General features: G+C 41.8%; 1 protein-coding gene across 1 annotated transcript in view; it reads right to left on the minus strand.

Moving 5' to 3' along the window:
* LOC122805256 (adhesion G protein-coupled receptor E5-like) overlaps positions 1–19,230 on the minus strand; it is a 330,498-nt gene that overhangs the window by 88,550 nt on the left and 222,718 nt on the right. The window contains exon 7 of the mRNA XM_044075345.1: positions 18,275–18,341. Coding sequence (XP_043931280.1) covers positions 18,275–18,341 — 67 coding nt within the window. The remainder of the gene's footprint in view (positions 1–18,274; positions 18,342–19,230) is intronic.

A 19,230-nucleotide genomic window follows, 5' to 3' on the forward strand; every position in this document is an offset into this window, starting at 1 on the left:
TCCCTCCATACATGCTGTTTGTATGTCACCGTATACAGATGTCAATGATGGGTCTGCATTGTGTCTGCATGTCGTAGGTAGGTGCAACTATGTTACAGACACCGGCCACTGCACATGCATGTTTGCTGCATCCACAGTACAGATGTTGCATGTGTCTCCTGTTGCTATGTTTGTATGCATTGCTATTGTTGGACATGTGTGTTGACATACATAACACATGGACTGCGGTATGATATCACGGGTGTCACAGGCGACCAGTACAAGGGTATGTGTCCCGGTCAACACTGCTACCCCCTGTAGTGTGAGCATTCAACAGACATGGGCCCACCTTCAATTCAGGTGTAGCATTGATTAGGCCAGTGTTATGCACAAGGTACATCAAAGGCTATGTATGTATGTGTTGTGTGTGCAGTCCATGCACACATCCACACAATCACATGTATGACATACCCAGACGTGTGTTCATTGGTGTACAGCAACAGTCAGGTGTCACAGCTGTGTAAGGGCCATGGTATGTCTTGAGCCGACCTGTTCATGTATACTGGTATCATTGCAATGCATAACACCTGTTGGATCCCTGTTGGTACATGTGTACTCTGCACAGCTGGTGTACACTGCTGTACAGCCCAGTGGTCATGTATCACATGGTGTTGTGGGACCGTAAGGCTGTGTAGTGCTGCACCAACGACATGGTGCTGACTTGACAGCTACAGTGTCCACTGCAGTGTGTATGTGTGTGACCTGCACCTGTGACAGCTGTGATGGCACCTGTGACAGCTGTGATGGCAGCTGTGTGTGTACAGGTCACTGCATGTCTGACCGCCCAGTGCGTGAGGGCAGTTATACCTTACTGTGCCCTTCTGTGTGTACACTCCATCTGCATGCAAGATTGCCCTTTGCAACTGCTAAGTGTGTGAGCATGCCCAGTATGCCATTGTGTAGATGGACACACAGTACATTCCACACTGTGCCCTTCCGTAATTAGAGTTTGTGTGCATGCAAGATGGCCCTTTGCAAATGCTAAGTGTGTGAGCATGCCCAGTACGCCGTTGTGTATATGGACACACAGTACATTCCACACTGCGCCCTTCTGTGATTAGAGTCCGTGTGCATGCAAGATGGCCCTTTGCAAATTGTAAGTGTGTGAGCATGCCCAGTACGCCGTTGTGTAGATGGACACACAGTACATTCCACACTGTGCCCTTCCGTGATTAGAGTCCGTGTGCATGCAAGATGGCCCTTTGCAAATGCTAAGTGTGTGAGCATGCCCAGTATGCCGTTGTGTAGATGGACACACAGTACATTCCACACAGCTCCCTTCCATGATTAGACTCCGTGTGCATGCAAGATGGCCCTTTGCAACTGCTAAGTATGTGAGCATGCCCAGTACACCGTTGTGTAGATGGACACACAGTACATTCCACACTGCGCCCTTTTGTGATTAGACTCCGTGTGCATGCAAGATGGCCTTTGCAACTGCTAAGTGTGTGAGCATGCCCAGTACGCCATTGTGTAGATGGACACACAGTACATTCCACACTGTGCCCTTCCGTGATTAGACTCTGTGTGCATGCAAGATGGCCCTTTGCAACTGCTAAGTGTGTGAGCATGCCCAGTATGCCATTGTGTAGATGGACACACAGTACATTCCAAACAGACGTGTGATACTAAGCGTGTGGGCATGGCCATTGACATCCTGTATAGCCATGGTGGTCATCCAGGCACCAGATGTCCAATTTCAATGTCACGATGGATGCCTACATTGAACACACTGGTTGCTCTCTCGAAGGGTGTACTGTCTGTGGCACATCCCATGTCTATTTAGTGTTGTTGTGCTCCGTAGATATTTAGTTGGCCCGATGACAGCACTGCAGTATTTGTGTATGTCTACCTTGGGACGGTAATATGCTTTCAGACCGCTCACTCTCTAAACATTCCCTATTGGCATCTTTGCCTTTGCGGATGATGTCACCCACCTAGAAGTATGCCTCTGGGAGTGCTGTGTTCAGTAATCTCGGTAGCGCGTTCTGTAAATGCGTAATGCTGTAGTGTGTTAGAGTAGGTAGGTGTATGTTCAACTCCCGGCCCTTCCAAGTGTGCGTGTGTGTGTGTGTGTGTGTGTGTGTTTCCAGCTGCCTGGGGACACAGTAATGCTTTTAGATGCCTCACAACACATACATTCCCTATCGGCATCTTTGCATTTGCGGATGATGTCACCCACCTAGAAGTATGCCTCTGGGAGTGCTGTGTTTAGTAATCTCGGTAGCGCGTTCTGTAAATGCGTAATGCTGTAGTGTGTTAGAGTAGGTAGGTGTATGTTCAACTCCCGGCCCTTCCAAGTGTGTGTGTGTGTGTGTGTGTGTGTGTGTGTGTGTTTCCAGCTGCCTGGGGACACAGTAATGCTTTTAGATGCCTCACAACACATACATTCCCTATCGGTGTCTTTGTCTTTGTGGATGATGTCACCCACCTAGAAGTATGCCTCTGGGAGTGCTGTGTTAAGTAATCTCGGTAGCGCGTTCTGTAAATGTGTAATGCTGTAGTGTGTTAGAGTAGGTAGGTGTATGTTCAACTCCCAGCCCTTCCAAGTGTGTGTGTGTGTGTGTGTGTGTGTGTGTGTGTGTGTGTGTGTGTTTCCAGCTGCCTGGGGACACAGTAATGCTTTTAGATGCCTCACAACACATACATTCCCTATCGGCATCTTTGCATTTGCGGATGATGTCACCCACCTAGAAGTATGCCTCTGGGAGTGCTGTGTTTAGTAATCTCGGTAGCTGCTCTGTAAATGCGTAATGCTGTAGTGTGTTAGAGTAGGTAGGTGTATGTTCAACTCCCGGCCCTTCCAAGTGTGTGTGTGTGTGTGTGTGTGTGTGTGTGTGTGTGTGTGTGTTTCCAGCTGCCTGGGGACACAGTAATGCTTTTAGATGCCTCACAACACATACATTCCCTATCGGTGTCTTTGTCTTTGTGGATGATGTCACCCACCTAGAAGTATGCCTTTGGGAATTCTGTGTTCAGTAATCTCGGTAGCGCGTTCTGTAAATGCGTAATGCTGTAGTGTGTTAGAGTAGGTGGGTGTATGTTCAACTCCCGGCCCTTCCAAGTGTGTGTGTGTGTGTGTGTGTGTGTGTGTGTGTGTGTGTGTGTGTGTGTGTGTGTGTGTGTGTGTGTGTTTCCAGCTGCCTGGGGACACAGTAATGCTTTTAGATGCCTCACAACACATACATTCCCTATCGGGCCTTTGCCTTTGCGGATGATGTCACCCACCTAGAAGTATGCCTCTGGGAGTGCTGTGTTCAGTAGTCTCAGTAGCGCGTTGTGTAAATGAGTAATGCTGTAGTGTGTTATAGTAGGTAGGTGTATGTTCAACTGTGTGTGTGTGTGTGTGTGTGTGTGTGTGTGTGTGTGTGTGTGTGTGTGTATATATATATATATATATATATATATATATATATATATATATATATCTTTGTAATATGTATGTGGATATTAGCACTATTGAATGTGCTGCATTGTCTGTACATGTTCACCTTGGATGTATCTGAATGTGCTATGGCTCTGTGATAGTGCACATACTGTGTGCTGTAGTGATCCTGGGTTATAGTTGTGTAGTGACCAGTTATTTTGTTGCTGGGTATTACCAGGGACATTAAAAACAATGATAGTACAGCACCTTTAAACGGTCATGTGCACATCTCAGCAGCAGTCAGCAGTGGTTATTACATCGGAGGATGACTATGGCTCATATACCTATGCATTACATGGCAATACTATGCAAATCAGGTTAACATTACTGACACCCGTTTATCCACAGGTTGTGATACAGATCCCATGTATGTATGTGTATACATTACTAGGTGCAGGACTGGACTATGGTTGAATGCCTGGAGGGGTGTCCATGGCCAGGAATGGCGATATGTACAGCCTGGCAGGTACAGTCTGTGACTGTCCCACAACCTCTAGTATATGGCTGACACATGCTGAAACAGTGTACATGCAGAGACACACATAAAACAAACAGCTAGGGATAACACATAGCACACACACACATTGCATCAACATTGGGCCATGCAAAACCTGTTGTCCCTCACACACACACAAATGCATACATTTTGATTGGCTGGTTCACTGACAGGCTCTGGAAAAGAAACTACATACCCTGTGCATATGATGACACCTGTGCCACCTCTTGTAATGTGTAACATTCATGCAGGTATGGACTAGCATGGTGCTGATGCACAGGGTGGCTTCATAGCACTGTAATAATGTTACAATGTTGTTAACACAAAGTGTGATTTCCTTCTAGGTGTATGTAAGCAGGCATGATACATTCCAGCTATGATCATCAATGTAGTATAGTGTACAGCACTGTTAATTCTGAAGATGTGTTATCCATCCATGTGCCATTTGACTGACGTGTGTAGTATTGGCAGCATGTGTTACAGAGTGTGCAGTACGTGTGAGATGTGTGTAGTACAGATTCACATGTATCTATATGTGAACATGGTGAGGGTGCACTGTCTGCATCTACATGTATAGTGGACACATTGGAATGGTGACGTGCCCTGTATTTCACACTGTTAACACATCATACTTTCTATTGGTGGCCAGTATGCATTATACTACACATATTGTTGTACTTGTCTACACATGTGTGATTGCTATGGTTTTACATGGTGCTGTGGGTGATACTGTTACTATCTGTCATAGTTTTGCATTATGGTAGTAGACACGACCTCAACAGTCTGAATTACCAATTGTTATATGATATCTTCACAACTGTCCCACACATGTAGGACACACAGTAGCATGTGGATCCTACATGTACTATACTATACCAGTTTGCACTGGTATTGACCGCCACACATTGCTGGGACCATTACTGTTTGACATGTAGCTATGTTTGTTACAAGCAAAGACAATAGGGATATTCCTGTCCACATCTGGGAATTCATACTGTGGCCTAGAATGCATTCTGCACATGACACAGTTAGTCAACACAAAGGTATCATACAGACAGATACGTGTTATCCAACCCATGCTGTACACCTATAAGGCTAAACAGGGTCAGTTGTCCACATTTACTACACATACTTTACCAACAGTAACACATAGGTATTACACCCCAATATGTATAATGGGTAACAATGTGTACATATAGATATGTGCGATGTCATTTGTCATTTGATATTTGCATTTACAATGGTATTGTGAAGTACATCACTGTATCACATATGCAATGAGAGTTCTGCATGCATATCCTCCAAGGTGGTTGTACAACTATGATGAATGTCCATTATTGACATACTTTGCTGTGTTTGAACTGTTCTGCAGTATTACACATACATGAACAGTCACTCACACTATGTATATAAACTGTCATGTGTGTGTGTGTGTGTGTGTGTGTGTGTGTGTGTGTGTGTGTGTGTGTGTGTGTGTGACACAGATGACCTAGGCCACAGACAATTCTGATACATGTAGTTGACAAGTGTGGTAATGCTCCACCAGATGTGTCCAGGCACCAGAACTGTGACTTGGTGACACATACACATGCTAGAGTAAGGTTTTTGTATGTGCGTGTGCCTCATTATGGCATTCCTGTTCATGTGTGTGTGCATTTCTGATGTGTGTCATCAGCCACAGTTGAACTGCACATCCGGCATCCCCCACTAGGTGACCATGAGGGTTGTCCCCATTGCCAAATGTTTTGTACAGCTGCATCAGATGCCACATATCGGAAGCATTGCAGCTTCCAGGGCATCCAGCACACACATTCATTATTATGGGCTGGCCATCACACACAAACCGCCACTTCATGGAGGGGAAGCCCTTGTGGATGATGTAGGCCCTGCCACACTCACTGGCTGGTGCTTTGATGCATATGTGCGTGCAGTGTATTGTACACAGTACTTAGGGCATTCCACTATTGTGTGGAAATGACACATATTGCTGCCCAATACCTTACGGGAATTGGGGATATATACATCATCACTGACATGTGCTGACATGGCATTCATGACCTGGTGCAGTACCCTGGATGCTGATGTTTGTAAAATCCACATCATATCACCAGTTGATCTCTGGAAGGTACCTGTTGCTGGTATCCTTAGGGCAACACATACCTTGGTTTCCACTGGGATAGGTTTCCCTCTGTTGGGTCTGTGTGTGAGACATGGCCTGCACAGATCCACAATCTTCTGCAGGAGGTGTCTGTCCATTCTATAGCACTCTACTATCTCCAGCTCATGTAGCCCCTGGTAGTTTACCCTGTGCCTGCACACTCCTCTCCGTCTACTCACTGTGTGACGCTGAGCGGCATTCACATTGGCACAACCCTCCACATGTTGCATATGTTGACGTATAATAGCAATGGCAGCCCCTAACATTATCTTGTCTCAGTTAAGCTTTTACAGTTTGCACTTCTCTTACTATACTACAGTGTTGCAGTGTGTCTGAGAATAACATGGTGGACTACTGTTTGTAGAGTTGTACGTGCTGTGCTGTGCTGGCCTACTGTACTGGCTGTGTAATATACTCAGTCTGTCTGTTTCCACCTGCTAGCTGTGGTAGTTCTCCTTAGTTAACTTACTGCTATTTGTTTACCTTCCTTTTCACTGTTTGTGTCCACAGTGAGCGGCGCCGCGCATAGGATCACAGTGAAGTGCATATCCGCTTCCACGTGCGCACACAGGCTTATACATGCATACAAACACTTACACTGGCTTACACAACATTACACGGGCTTCAACAATCTTACAGTAGCTTACTCGTTCTTCAGGTTGCGCACACAGGCTGACACACATGCACATATGCTTACTCAGGCTTACAGGCTTGTACGGGCGCAAACACACTTCACCAGGTTTGCAAGGAACTTCAGTGATATGCATGGCGTACACCATCAGTTTACTGACTTTACCTAGGATAAATCCTAACATGCCTATTCCACTGATGAGTCACTGACAACAGACATGTGACACACTGCTCCAATAAGATTACAGTGTTTTATACATACACACTCATGATGTCACCTATCTTCTACGCTGATAGTCCCCTTCACCTACTCTTACACTGTAGGGGCTTGGCCCATATGGCATGACAAATTGTGCTTCACTATCCTCAGCCTCAATTGCATAGGATTGCCTACTAATGCTTGGTTACATCTCTGAGTGTGCCCTTCCACACATAGCAACCACTACTCAGTAACCATGTTGTCTTCAGCTTGCCATTCCCCTGCATGACGGAATAACTTTTAACTGACATTAAAATTTGAATGCATATTTTACATATTTGTCTTGTTTTGTATGCACAGCGTGTACTCGGAGATCGGGGGAGGACAACTAGAGTTTTATTAATTTCCAATGGGAATACATGCCACTGGCATTATATTTGGTCATTGGCATGCTTCTTCAACTAAACCATCCTTTATTTGCAGATGACATTGCTCCGTTTAGCTACTTGCAGAACGTTACTCAGTTAACATCCGTGTACATTTCTGCACATACCTCTACTCTTGCACGGACAGCTTACTGTTTCATGTATCGCATATTTTACATCATTTGTATAGCTTTCACCTACAAATGGGGTAATTTGCATATCCTAACATTGTCTGTGCAACGTTCGTTTGAGGGGCCGTGTTACACGCCCCTACAGATTATTGCTGAATAGCTCGGCGGACATCTTGCCTTGCTCTACTCTTACTCTACTCGTACACCGACCAAAGCTTCTTGAATCCTGGCCTAAGCTTTGATGTGTGCTAATATGTCTATTTGTGGAGTAGGCATGGCTGTAGGTATGTTTTGACCTGCTACGTCTGTCATTTATACAGAGCACCTCCCACTTTCATCATTTGTAGAGGTGACAGCCCTATAGGGACTATATGTACAGCTGTGACATTTGACAAGTCCACACATACCTGCGGTCAATACTAAACTGACTACTTTAGCACTTTTCATACCTTCAGATTTGTCTTGTAGTGGTATAGTCGATGATACTGTTTCCTATAACATGTATCTGTTTCTGATACAAGATATGTCATTTTATTACACCACTACACAAAATATAAGGAGAAATCACAGGCCAGATGCCATTACATTCCTTTTGTAGGACACACCTGCCCAGAGTGTTGTGTTCCTCACAAAAGCCAACAGGTGCTGATCAAAACATATTCTGCTATTATCTACCTTATGTGTTCGCTGGTATTTGCGCTTTCCGTCAGTGGCAGAACTCACATGCGTGTGTGGGAGACTGAACACTGTATCGGGGACACTGCATAGCACCCTGAGGGGCACATTTATGTTGTTTCTATTAACCTTCCACATTGACTATCACAGGGCATTAGTATTCATCCAGATTTGTCGAGGTACATGCTTTTGACTTATACATGTTTTGTCATTTGTCATCATGTCTTTCTTCACACCTGTCCACCTAATCGCACTAGTTCTGTACATTTATTTAGGTCAGGGTTACCTTCATACCGCTCAACTGTACACATTTTGGGTAAATGTCCCTAACTTAGATGTCTGATTTTGTTCCTTTTTTAATAATATTGTGCAATGCCTTTCTGGTAATTTACTGGGAAGTCATTTGGGACTGTGGGGTTAGACAATAATGATAGACATTTTTTACTTACAATTAATAACCCTCAAAACATTCATACTATTGACTGTTCCATTATTCTATCCACGTTCTGACTTTGTAAGAGGAATATTTGAGATATTCCCTATTTATACTTATTTTAAAATGCTTTTGTCCAGATGTCTTATTCTGATTGAGAGGTATGGTTACCATCTTATTCTTACGCATGTACGTCCATGATAATCGCTTACACGACACTAATATAACTCCCTACGTCTTCCCCCAATAGTTTACATGATATCCGGTAGATGGGTTCTTCATTTTAGGAAGTTAGAGGCATCTGCTATACCCACATAGGAATATTAATCACTCCCATGGGGCGGTCCTCATAAATCTGTGTCAACCAACACCTAGGCACCTAGGCCCATTATTGCATACCCATGATTCCCAGACCTGACACCCCTCCACAGTAGTCATAACACATATTTAATGTGAGCGATAATAAATTATGACGACACTTCTAAGCACTATCCACTCTCCGCATGTCGGTACATATGTCTTACATTCTGTCAACCTATGTGTTATTACACTTGCACAAGCTACTGTTGCATGTACAGCTATATTGTAGTTGCGGATGACACTTCTTTGCAGCAATCATTACATGGCTGTGCATTTATAGATTCACTATTTTTGGAGTCCTGCAAAGGACACCTATATCCATGTTTAAAGAGTAGGACTTACAGATCTGGCACACTGATACTTTCCGGCCAGTAGTTTTGAGAGCAGCAGTGTATTTACCTTAATTGCATGTCTGTTATGTGTATCCATACTTGCTATGGTGTAACCTATTTATGTACATGTGTTATATCTACGAGGACATTTGTTTATATGTTTGTTAGGTATATATCAATTGATGTTGTATGTGTTTGAGTGTATGTATGTATATGTGTATATATATATATATATATATATATATATATATACACATATATATATATATATATATATATATATTTATGTATATATATATATATATATATATATATATATATATATATATATATATATATATACATATCTGTACATTCTTTATTTCATATATTTATTTAGTTTAAGTCTGTGGATATATATATATCTATACAAAAATGTATATATCCATATATAGACATTACGTGTAGAAACCAGCATTCATTTGCAATGTTGTGAGCAGATTACACACGCACAGGTGCACTTGCATTTCCTTATTGTGGGTTACGCGCAGGCGCACATGCATATCCTTATTGTGGGTTACATATGTTTACTAAGTCTTTGTGCATACGTGGGCTTTATTACTTGTGACAGTACCAGTAAAATATCTCTAATCAGGTTAACGGATGTATGCGAAACACACGTTCACCTTTACATATTTAAATGTCTGTACAGCACAGACGCATTCATTATACTTTAACAATATATGTGCTGTAGTCGTAGTTGAACTGGGACTGCATTCACTTTGGCCGGATGCTGTAACCACTATACGTTTGGTGTTCTGACTCATTTATATGCATACCCATAGTGCATAGCTACATTAACATATGCCTCACCGCTTCACTTACGACACAGGCATCCATTCTCCTGCTGGGAAAAATGTGGTACTACATGTTACACATTCCCTATTCCCTACTGCTCTGGACCCAAACTGCATATTTAATCACTGCAGGGATATTCAGAACCCCAAGGCTTATTGTCCTGCCACATACAAGTCTTTAATTGTCAGGGTGTTCATGTGGTGATCTGGGTTTAGGCTTGTCTGCCTGGTGAATGGAACTGCCCTGACCATGTTCAAATGTCAGACAAAGCACATGGACAGGGTTTGTCCATTTTAAACATTTTATCTGTGTTTACAGACACAGGTGTTTGGGCACCTGTCAGCAGCTTATGATGTTGGCAATACATAATATGGGTGGGGGTGGTTACAATACATAATCCACGGTGAGTGGTGTTCCCATTCACATTTGACTATTTCCTGTATTCATTCTTACGAGGGTTATTATTTTGCACATGACTTAACTATGAATTAACTACAGGTATGCAGTAGTACAGTCAACATATGTGATGGTTTGTTACAGTATAAATGTACGGACCACTGTAATACTGGGGACTACCCCACATCCTTCACCACATTTCATGCTTATGTACATACTATTATTCAGTGAACTTTCGAAGTTTGTGAGAGCAGTAATTACATCTGTCCCTATTTTGTCCACCCATCCTTTTAGGCTTTGTCCAGATTTTGTTGCTGTCATAGGTTGAGAGGTGGTGTCGGTATGTGATTGAGTTGAATATATACTGTCGATAATTCAGTGGGGAGTAGGGTTACCACTTGTTCCTCTTTGCAAGGGGAGGTCCCACTTTGGACAGTTGTGTCCTGTGATGACACCTAAGACATGGCAAATGTCCTGTGATTTTAAGACAATAATATATTTCTTATTTTCTTTACTAGTTGCATGATACAGGTATTTTGTATCTGGTACACATAACTATTATTTGGGATAGCATAAGCTATTCAAATGCTATGGAATAAGCTTTTATCTTGGCATACACGTGTAATTCTGTCCTTTGCACTGGCCGGGGGTATGTTTTATCCTGCAAATTTTCACATTTCTACAAGGGATGTCCCACCTTGGCCATCTGAACAGGTGGCAACCCTAGTGGGGTGACCTGCATGGTGGACAGCTGTTCCATCCTGCGTAGTATGTTTTGCATGTCTGTGTAGGAACTGAACAGTACCATGACTACACATACATGTTTTGTCCAGATGTGTACAGTAATGGACACTGTGGTGTGTAAACAACTCTGAGGTTTCAACAGGTTACTTATCCCACGCGGGATGTACACACATTTTGCCGAAACATTAACGCATTTGGATTTACATACCTGTGATGGGATGTTTACAAACATGGGATACATATTTGCATTCCTGACACTGCCTAGGATGATACTTCCTACTACATATGGGGAATACTCGCTTTGTGTAGGTGTACGAATGCGCAAGGCTGGTAGCTGGATTTGGTGGACATTCGGACATGGGTGCACATTATGTGCTATACAGGGGTTGTTGCGTATTGTATTTGCATGCATGGGTTCTGCTTTTGGATATCCCGGTTCCGCATATGGCATCCTATGTGTATGTGACAGTTACGTTCCTGTTCATGTGTATAGCACATTTTAATATACATATGTTTGTGTTTGTTTGGTATACAATTTGGACTGTCAAGTTTCTTTACGGTTGTTATATAGCCACAACTGCCCAGCTGTGTACTATCACTACCACTGTGGGACTGCTGGTGACCATGCCCATGGGGCTAGATGTGTGTATTGGTGGCGCGCTGACATCATGCGCTTCACTTCCACTGGGTATAACTACTGACAGTGCAGTACATTACGGACACACGATTTTAAATATCATTTGTTCCATGGACGGAAACTCATATTGTGTTGCGTGCATTTCTGTTTCGTTCTCCATTTTGTGTGGCTGGCAACTGTCTTGCATGCTTTGCATACGTTTCATTATCCACGGACACTGATAGGTGCGATTACTATTGCAGGCAGGCTATAATATTCAGCAGTTTAGGTTGCTCATCGCCAGCCAACATTGACACGCCTCCGGGCGCAGCTTAGTAACGCCCCATGCACTCACGCATGTGTCCTATGCAAGTGGATGTGGTAACGGCGCACCTTCATTAATATGCATATGGCGCTACTACACCATTTATACGCCGCACGGCTGGCGTAGGCTTTGCGCCGCGCTTCATGAATCCGGGGGAATATTTTATGGTTTAGGACTTTTTTATGGGTTAAGATAACTTTAAGTAAATTAATTCTTAATTGATGTACTTTTTGGTGCCAAATTTAGTAGGTAATACCTAAAAGGGTTGGGAGGGTGGCCTAATGGTTAAGGTGTTTGCCTTACAAACACAAGGTGCAGGTTTGAGTCTCATAAGGGATAATTGGCTAGGCTTAAAATGGCTCACAAGGGCAGTTAGCTTAGTACTAATCTATGAACCTATGAACCTATGTAAGTGTGTTCATGAGTAGAGAGTTTTTTTCTGAAGAAGTTTCGCAATTTAGTGGAACGAAAAACATTTTTTATTTTGCGTTTAAAGTTAATAAACGTTGATAATTTGAAAACATTCCTCTGCTGGCATTTTTGTAACAATTCATTTTGTTCTAGTGTTTACAGCTTTGTCCTCCATGTTCTGTTACTAATCTAAGTACCATATTAAAATTAGCAAGTGTTTATGATGTACTTCATTTCTTTCTCATTCTGATCACTCTTCTCTTCCTTCTACTCCTATCCCTTTACACTCATAACTCTTTCCCACCTTACTATCTCTTTTCCTGTTTTTATCTTTTACCTTACTGATTCTGTATCTCTCCACCTCCCCCTGTCTATCTCCCTTTTTAAATTTCTATCCCCATCCTCTCTGCTTATGTTTTCCCATTACAGTTCTTACCTTGTTGTTAATCTTTGTTCTCTCTGTTTCTCTTTAGCCTACTCTTCTTCCTGAGTGATACCTGCCTCCCAAAAAAAACAAAAAAAAAACAACACAAAGACCCAAAGCTGCACTCTTCCATACAACAAGAGCTCAGTGGAATACCTCCAACAACAGAAGGGACTTTTGAAAAACACAAGTACTGCAAAGGAAAATAGGTGCTTGCCTACTGTGTCTCAAATTCTAAAATATTATATTCTAGCAGTGTTTGTAATGTTGAGGCTAGCACACATGCCAAGAGCCCCCCTCCCCAGTAATCCTTATTCTAGTTTAGTCTCTTATCTTTTTTCCCATCTCCTACCTACCCCCTTTCTGCCACTAGATGGCGATATTGTATTAGGTTTAGCCATCTCTCTAGCTCGCAAAACATCCAGGGTGGCTATATTTATGTAGACGTGTTCTGCTAAAAGTTTTCAGCCAGACTGGCTTATTTATCAGGTCATTTATCCTCCCATCTATACCATATTTTGGCACAATACCTGCCAATAGTTTTGCTCCTGCTCACAAATTAAACACATGTTCCTTTCTCATACATAATTAGCAAGTTTAACCTGTTTCTTCTCCTCCTTTTCAGCCAACTAAAGACTTCCCTGAGCTACCTACTCCCCTAACTTACCTTACTGATTGTTTTTTTTTCCTTCATCTTAAACTTTCTCCTTGCGATGTAAACCCACTCCATTCACCCTTGCTATACTCGGGATCACTCCTCTACCCTACCCTACACCTATTCTCACCCACCTCAACATTCATTTCCTTTATGCTTCTGTATTTCTCCACCTCTTCACTGCTGACCAATCCACACACCCTTTCAATTACCTTACTCCCCACTCACTTTTACATCTTTCCTCCTCAACCCCTCCCACCTTAGTGACCTTTCCTTACTCTCCCCCAACCTGTTCATAATAACATCTGACCCAGCACCCTCCTCAGGCAGTCATCTATCTCTCCTTAAACATACTATACCAAACTGCTCCCATATATACTCACTCTACTCCACCCTACCATGTCACCTCACCACCTTCTTATCCCCTTTCTCCTCCTACTAACACTAGCTACTTCACACCAAACACCTCTGCATTATATAGCACCATCACCAACCCTCTCAAATAATCACCACCCACAAAACTACCTTCTCACACTTAGTATCTCTTCTGACCTATTTTTAATCTCATGTACCTTCCTCTATTCTATTAAGTTATATCCTAATGTTTCCCTCTCCACATATGCAAAGACAATAAATCCATGTACATGTGGCATATTCTCCTTACTGACCAATTTCTTTGACTCACTACTCTTGGATGGTGACATTCACCCCAACACCAGACCACCTATCACCACCCCTCACAAGCAAGTACCCAACACCCCTAATCCCTCAACCTCTCTCCTTAGCCACAGTCTTTTTTCTTAAATCTCTATCTATCTTTTCTCTAAATATACAAAGCATTGTTAATAAAACTGCAGACCTGCACTCATGGATTGATCTCTACTCTCTCCATATCGTAACCCTCTCAGAAACCTGGTTAAAACCTCACATCTCAAACTCAAATCCTTCCTCCAGGGTATAATATCCTCTGAGCAATCAAAACAAATAAAAAAGGTGGAGGTGTTGCTATCCTCTGCTCTGACCAGCTTACCCTCTCTCCACTCTCGCTTTCCACACTTAACTTTGCTCCTGCTGAAATTCTAATAGCTAACTGCCACCTAAATCCCTATAAAAAAAATTTCCATAGCATCCATCTACATTCCCCCTGGGGACAACATTCCTGTCCTTGAAAACTTTCTCTCTTGGCTTACCTAAAATGTTACCTATGAAATATCATACTTGGTGACATAAATGTAGACCGGACAACTCTTTCTTCCCAATCTCCTACTCATAGTCTCAATCTATTTGGCTTCCACCACCTCATATCTTCCCCTACCAGGTACAATAGAAATACTACTACAGGATCTATAATAGACTGGATCCTCACCTCAGACCCTCATCTTTACCATAACCCTTGCATTCTCCCAAATTCCCTAAGTGACTATTCTTCCATTTATATTCCTAGATACTCCCAACACCTTCCCAATGAACACCTTTACAGAGAATGTCGTGATCTGACTCACTTCAATCCAAACTGTTTCATCTCTACATTGTGCAACATTAACTGCTCCTTCCTCAAAAATGTCCCCCTTAATGATGTTGTAACCTCTTTCAAGACTCTATTTTTATATGTACTAAACTTTATGGCACCTTCCAGGAAAATGATGGTAAATTCAAAATGTGCCCCCTGGCTATCTAAGCAAACATGCTCTATCATCAAAGGAATGCTGCCTAGAAAAAATGGGATACAAATAAAACTCCTCCCTTACTCCAACACTACAAAGAACTTAGAAACGTGTAAAAAAGTTGTTATCAGAGACAAAACAACTTTCTTTGCCTCCAATCAAAGTAGCCCACAAAACAACCCCCTCAAAATTCTGGTCTAGCATAAATAAAATCCTCCACCCTGGTACTCCTCCTACCCCCAACCCATTCCCTCTAAAGACTTCCTCAGAGACAGCTGCCATCTTAATTACTTTACTGAAACTATCCAAAAACTAACTCCAAATAGTTCTACTGTCACCTCACTACACTGTCATCACAGACCTCCTTCCCATAATACATTCTGCCTAGAACCTGTTCCCATTGCCTTCAGCAAATCACAACTAAATAAAGTTAAACCTGCTCTCCCTCTGCTGACAATTTATCTTCCTACTTCCTTAAGATTGCAGCCAGTGCTATTGCTTGCCCTGTCTCTAGTCTCATTAATCATTCTATTACTGAACCTCTCATCCCAGACCTATGGAAATCCTTTTACACAATTCCTCTTCATAAAGCAGGTAACTCTACTGACCCATCCAACTATCGTCCTATTGCTATACTATCCCTCCTCTCCAAAATTCTCGACAAGTGTGTCCACACTCAGCTACTTAAACACCTGCCAGATAATAACCTCCTTACTTCCACCCAACATGGCTTCAACCTCAACATAGCACTTCTGCAGCTCTGCTTTCATTTACCCAAAGAGTATCAGAAGCCCGTGACAACAATCTACTAGTTTCCTGTTTTTCCCTTGACCTCTCCAAAGCTTTTGATATTGTCTCTCACACTAAACTAATTAATAAACTCTATGACCTTCATCTCTCCACCCCATCTTTAAGCTGGTTCTCAAGCTACTTATCTAATAGAAAACAATCCATATGCTGGAAAACTGTCACAGCTCCATTCCTTCCTGTTAACACCTGTGTACCCCAAGGCTCAATGCTGGGACCTCTCCTTTTCAGTATTTTTACTAACAGTCTACCCTTTGCCTCCAACCTCTCTACACTCTTATAATATGCCGATGACTCCACCCTTATTACCACTTCCCATAGCATCCTTGAACTCCTTGCTCTCACCTAAGACACATTTACATCCATTGAAATCTGGCTCACCGACAATCAACTGATTCTAAACCCTTCTGAAAACACTGGCACTACAAAATCTACTTTATCTATTACCTCCCACAACAATACCACTATCAGACCTGAATCCCTTACAAAATTACTTGGTGCTATAATTGATGGTGAATTAAAATTCGACATACACATCCATCATTTCATAACGAAAACCCACCAGAAACTTGGTCTCCTGTAACGGAATCAGAAACTGCTCCCTTCTTCTATCAAACCCTCCTTGTCCCAGCCTCTCTTATTACCCTGTCTTCTGTATACTGCTCCAGTTTTTACCAACCTTCAGTCTTCACTTCTCTCCAAACTAGAGCAAACATACAATAAAGTAGCTAGATTCGCCTCTATCTATCTAACAAATCCCACCACTGCCTTGCCCTTATTACAATGTCCCGAATTTCCTAAACAATTGTCTCTTTCTCACCCGCATATCACACACACACACTCATTTCTTCATAATCCCACATCCTGCTTCTCCATCTCTAACGTTGTGTCCCTCTATATCCCCCGCCGTCAACTTCACACATCTGACAATCATGTTCCTGACATTTGTAAGCCATCAAAAGATATTGCCAAGTCCCTGTATATGTACTCAGTAGCCCAGACCTGGAATTCCCTTCCACTGAAAATAGGAAGCATCCCTCAGAAGCTTCAATTCAAACAGGAACTCAAACATTACCTTCTTAACACCTGGCCCTGCCCTTGCCAAGCCCCTACCTGACTTTCTGACTGATTTCTTCCTATATATTTATGATCACTTCAATTTCTTTCACTGTTTTTCCACCCACTTTCTTCCTTTCTCACTACTCTAACACTTGTTGTGTCTTTCAGCTTATCCCAGTTAGGGGTCGCCACAGCGAAACTCTGGTTCACTAATGTTTGGTAGTGGATTTTCACATGCCGAGTTACCAGCCCTGACACACAACCTTCAACGAAGGCACACTCATTCACGCATGCCTCCACACAGAAGATGCTCTAGCTGAGAATAGAACGGGACAACGTCTTGCTGTGAGGCGACAACGCTACCGCAGCACCACCACCACATTCTCCTCATGTAAATACTTCTACTCAGGACCTACATTTAGTACTTTGTATTTGGAATTTGTGAATCTTATACAATAATTTTTTGACATTGTCTATGTCATGTTTTGTACTGTCTCTTGTTCATTACTACTGTTTTAAATTGATGTCCTATTAAAATATTGTGATTTTTATCTTTTTATTAGTTACTGCTGTTTTGTTTTGAATAGCTTGTATATGTAATTGGAGCTTTTCTCCTCAGGTCTCCACTGAAAATGGGCATTTGGCTCAGTTGGACCAACATGGTTAACAAATTACAATAAATAAATAAATAAATGATGTATTTTATTCAAATTTAAAAAAAATAATACTGCTCATATAATTTGGTGATTAAATACATGCACACACACACACACACACACACACACACACACACATATATATATATATATATATATATATATATATATATATATACACACACACACACACACACACACACACACACACATATATATATATATATATATATATATATATATATATCAACATAATACGTCCATTCACAAATGAGAACCAAAAAGAGCAAGGTATGTTACCCTGTTATGTTTTCATGCTGATACTGAGTACTTAGAGTTCAGACTGGAATGGTTACAAGTACTTTTAATACTTACTAGAATTATCACACACACTGGTGTTAGGAAACTCCATAGGAAGCCACGTTGCAGTGACAGCCAGCAACTATAAGAAAGACAGAAGACTGTTTAGTAAACAAAGGCTTTTACTCTAAGAAAATATCTTACTTTCAGCTGTGATTTATTTACAGTCCCATCACGCGTACTCTACATGCATTAATAAAATATTACAGAATAAATACAAGAAACAAAAGAGTAAAGAAAGTGCCGTAAATTAAACCAAGATAATGAATGACAAACTGCAAACTGCCAGGAAATATCGTCATTGTAAAATTCTATGACACCTGTATTTTTGTTACGTAACACCCTGACACATTCTGGATATTGTTTACTGCATTCACTTTTCTTGTGCCCTGTACATTTCCTGCCAGCAACAAAGAACACAGGAATATACTAAAGATTTGATTGAATTTTATAGAGCATGATGTATAGAAATTGCAAGTTCTGTTTGAGACAAACATAGTTTAAGACCTTATACAATTGGAAGTAACAGCATTAGGAACAGCTACTGAAGTCAAGTCTCTGCAGAGAGTTGTCACTGACTCAATAAAGTTAGGAGACATTTCCATTGACACTGCTCTTACCATGTTACAAGAATTCAGGCCTTAGACAGTACAGCTGAGCCATGCAATCAGTTGGCCAGCGGAGTAGTAGTGCAATACCCATATGGTCATCATACACCCACCACCAACATGGCAGCAGTAGCCACATTTTGGTGCAACAGTGACAAAATGCACAGATCTAGTGGCCTGTGGCCTTTGTTTCTCATTTAGTTATATGATGTAAATAAGTACGGTCATCAGAGTGTAAATCAATTCCTTATAACTATTACTAAAGAAACAAAGAAGTGAAGTTTAGTGAATTTTCAAACTTACTACCTATGTAGTTACTACCTATGTAGTTTAGATAAGTCACTCAGCTTGTTGACATTAGAC

Source organism: Protopterus annectens, chromosome 6.part1 (assembly GCF_019279795.1).
Source record: "Protopterus annectens isolate FY-2018-M chromosome 6.part1, PAN1.0, whole genome shotgun sequence".
NCBI lineage: Eukaryota > Metazoa > Chordata > Ceratodontiformes > Protopteridae > Protopterus > Protopterus annectens.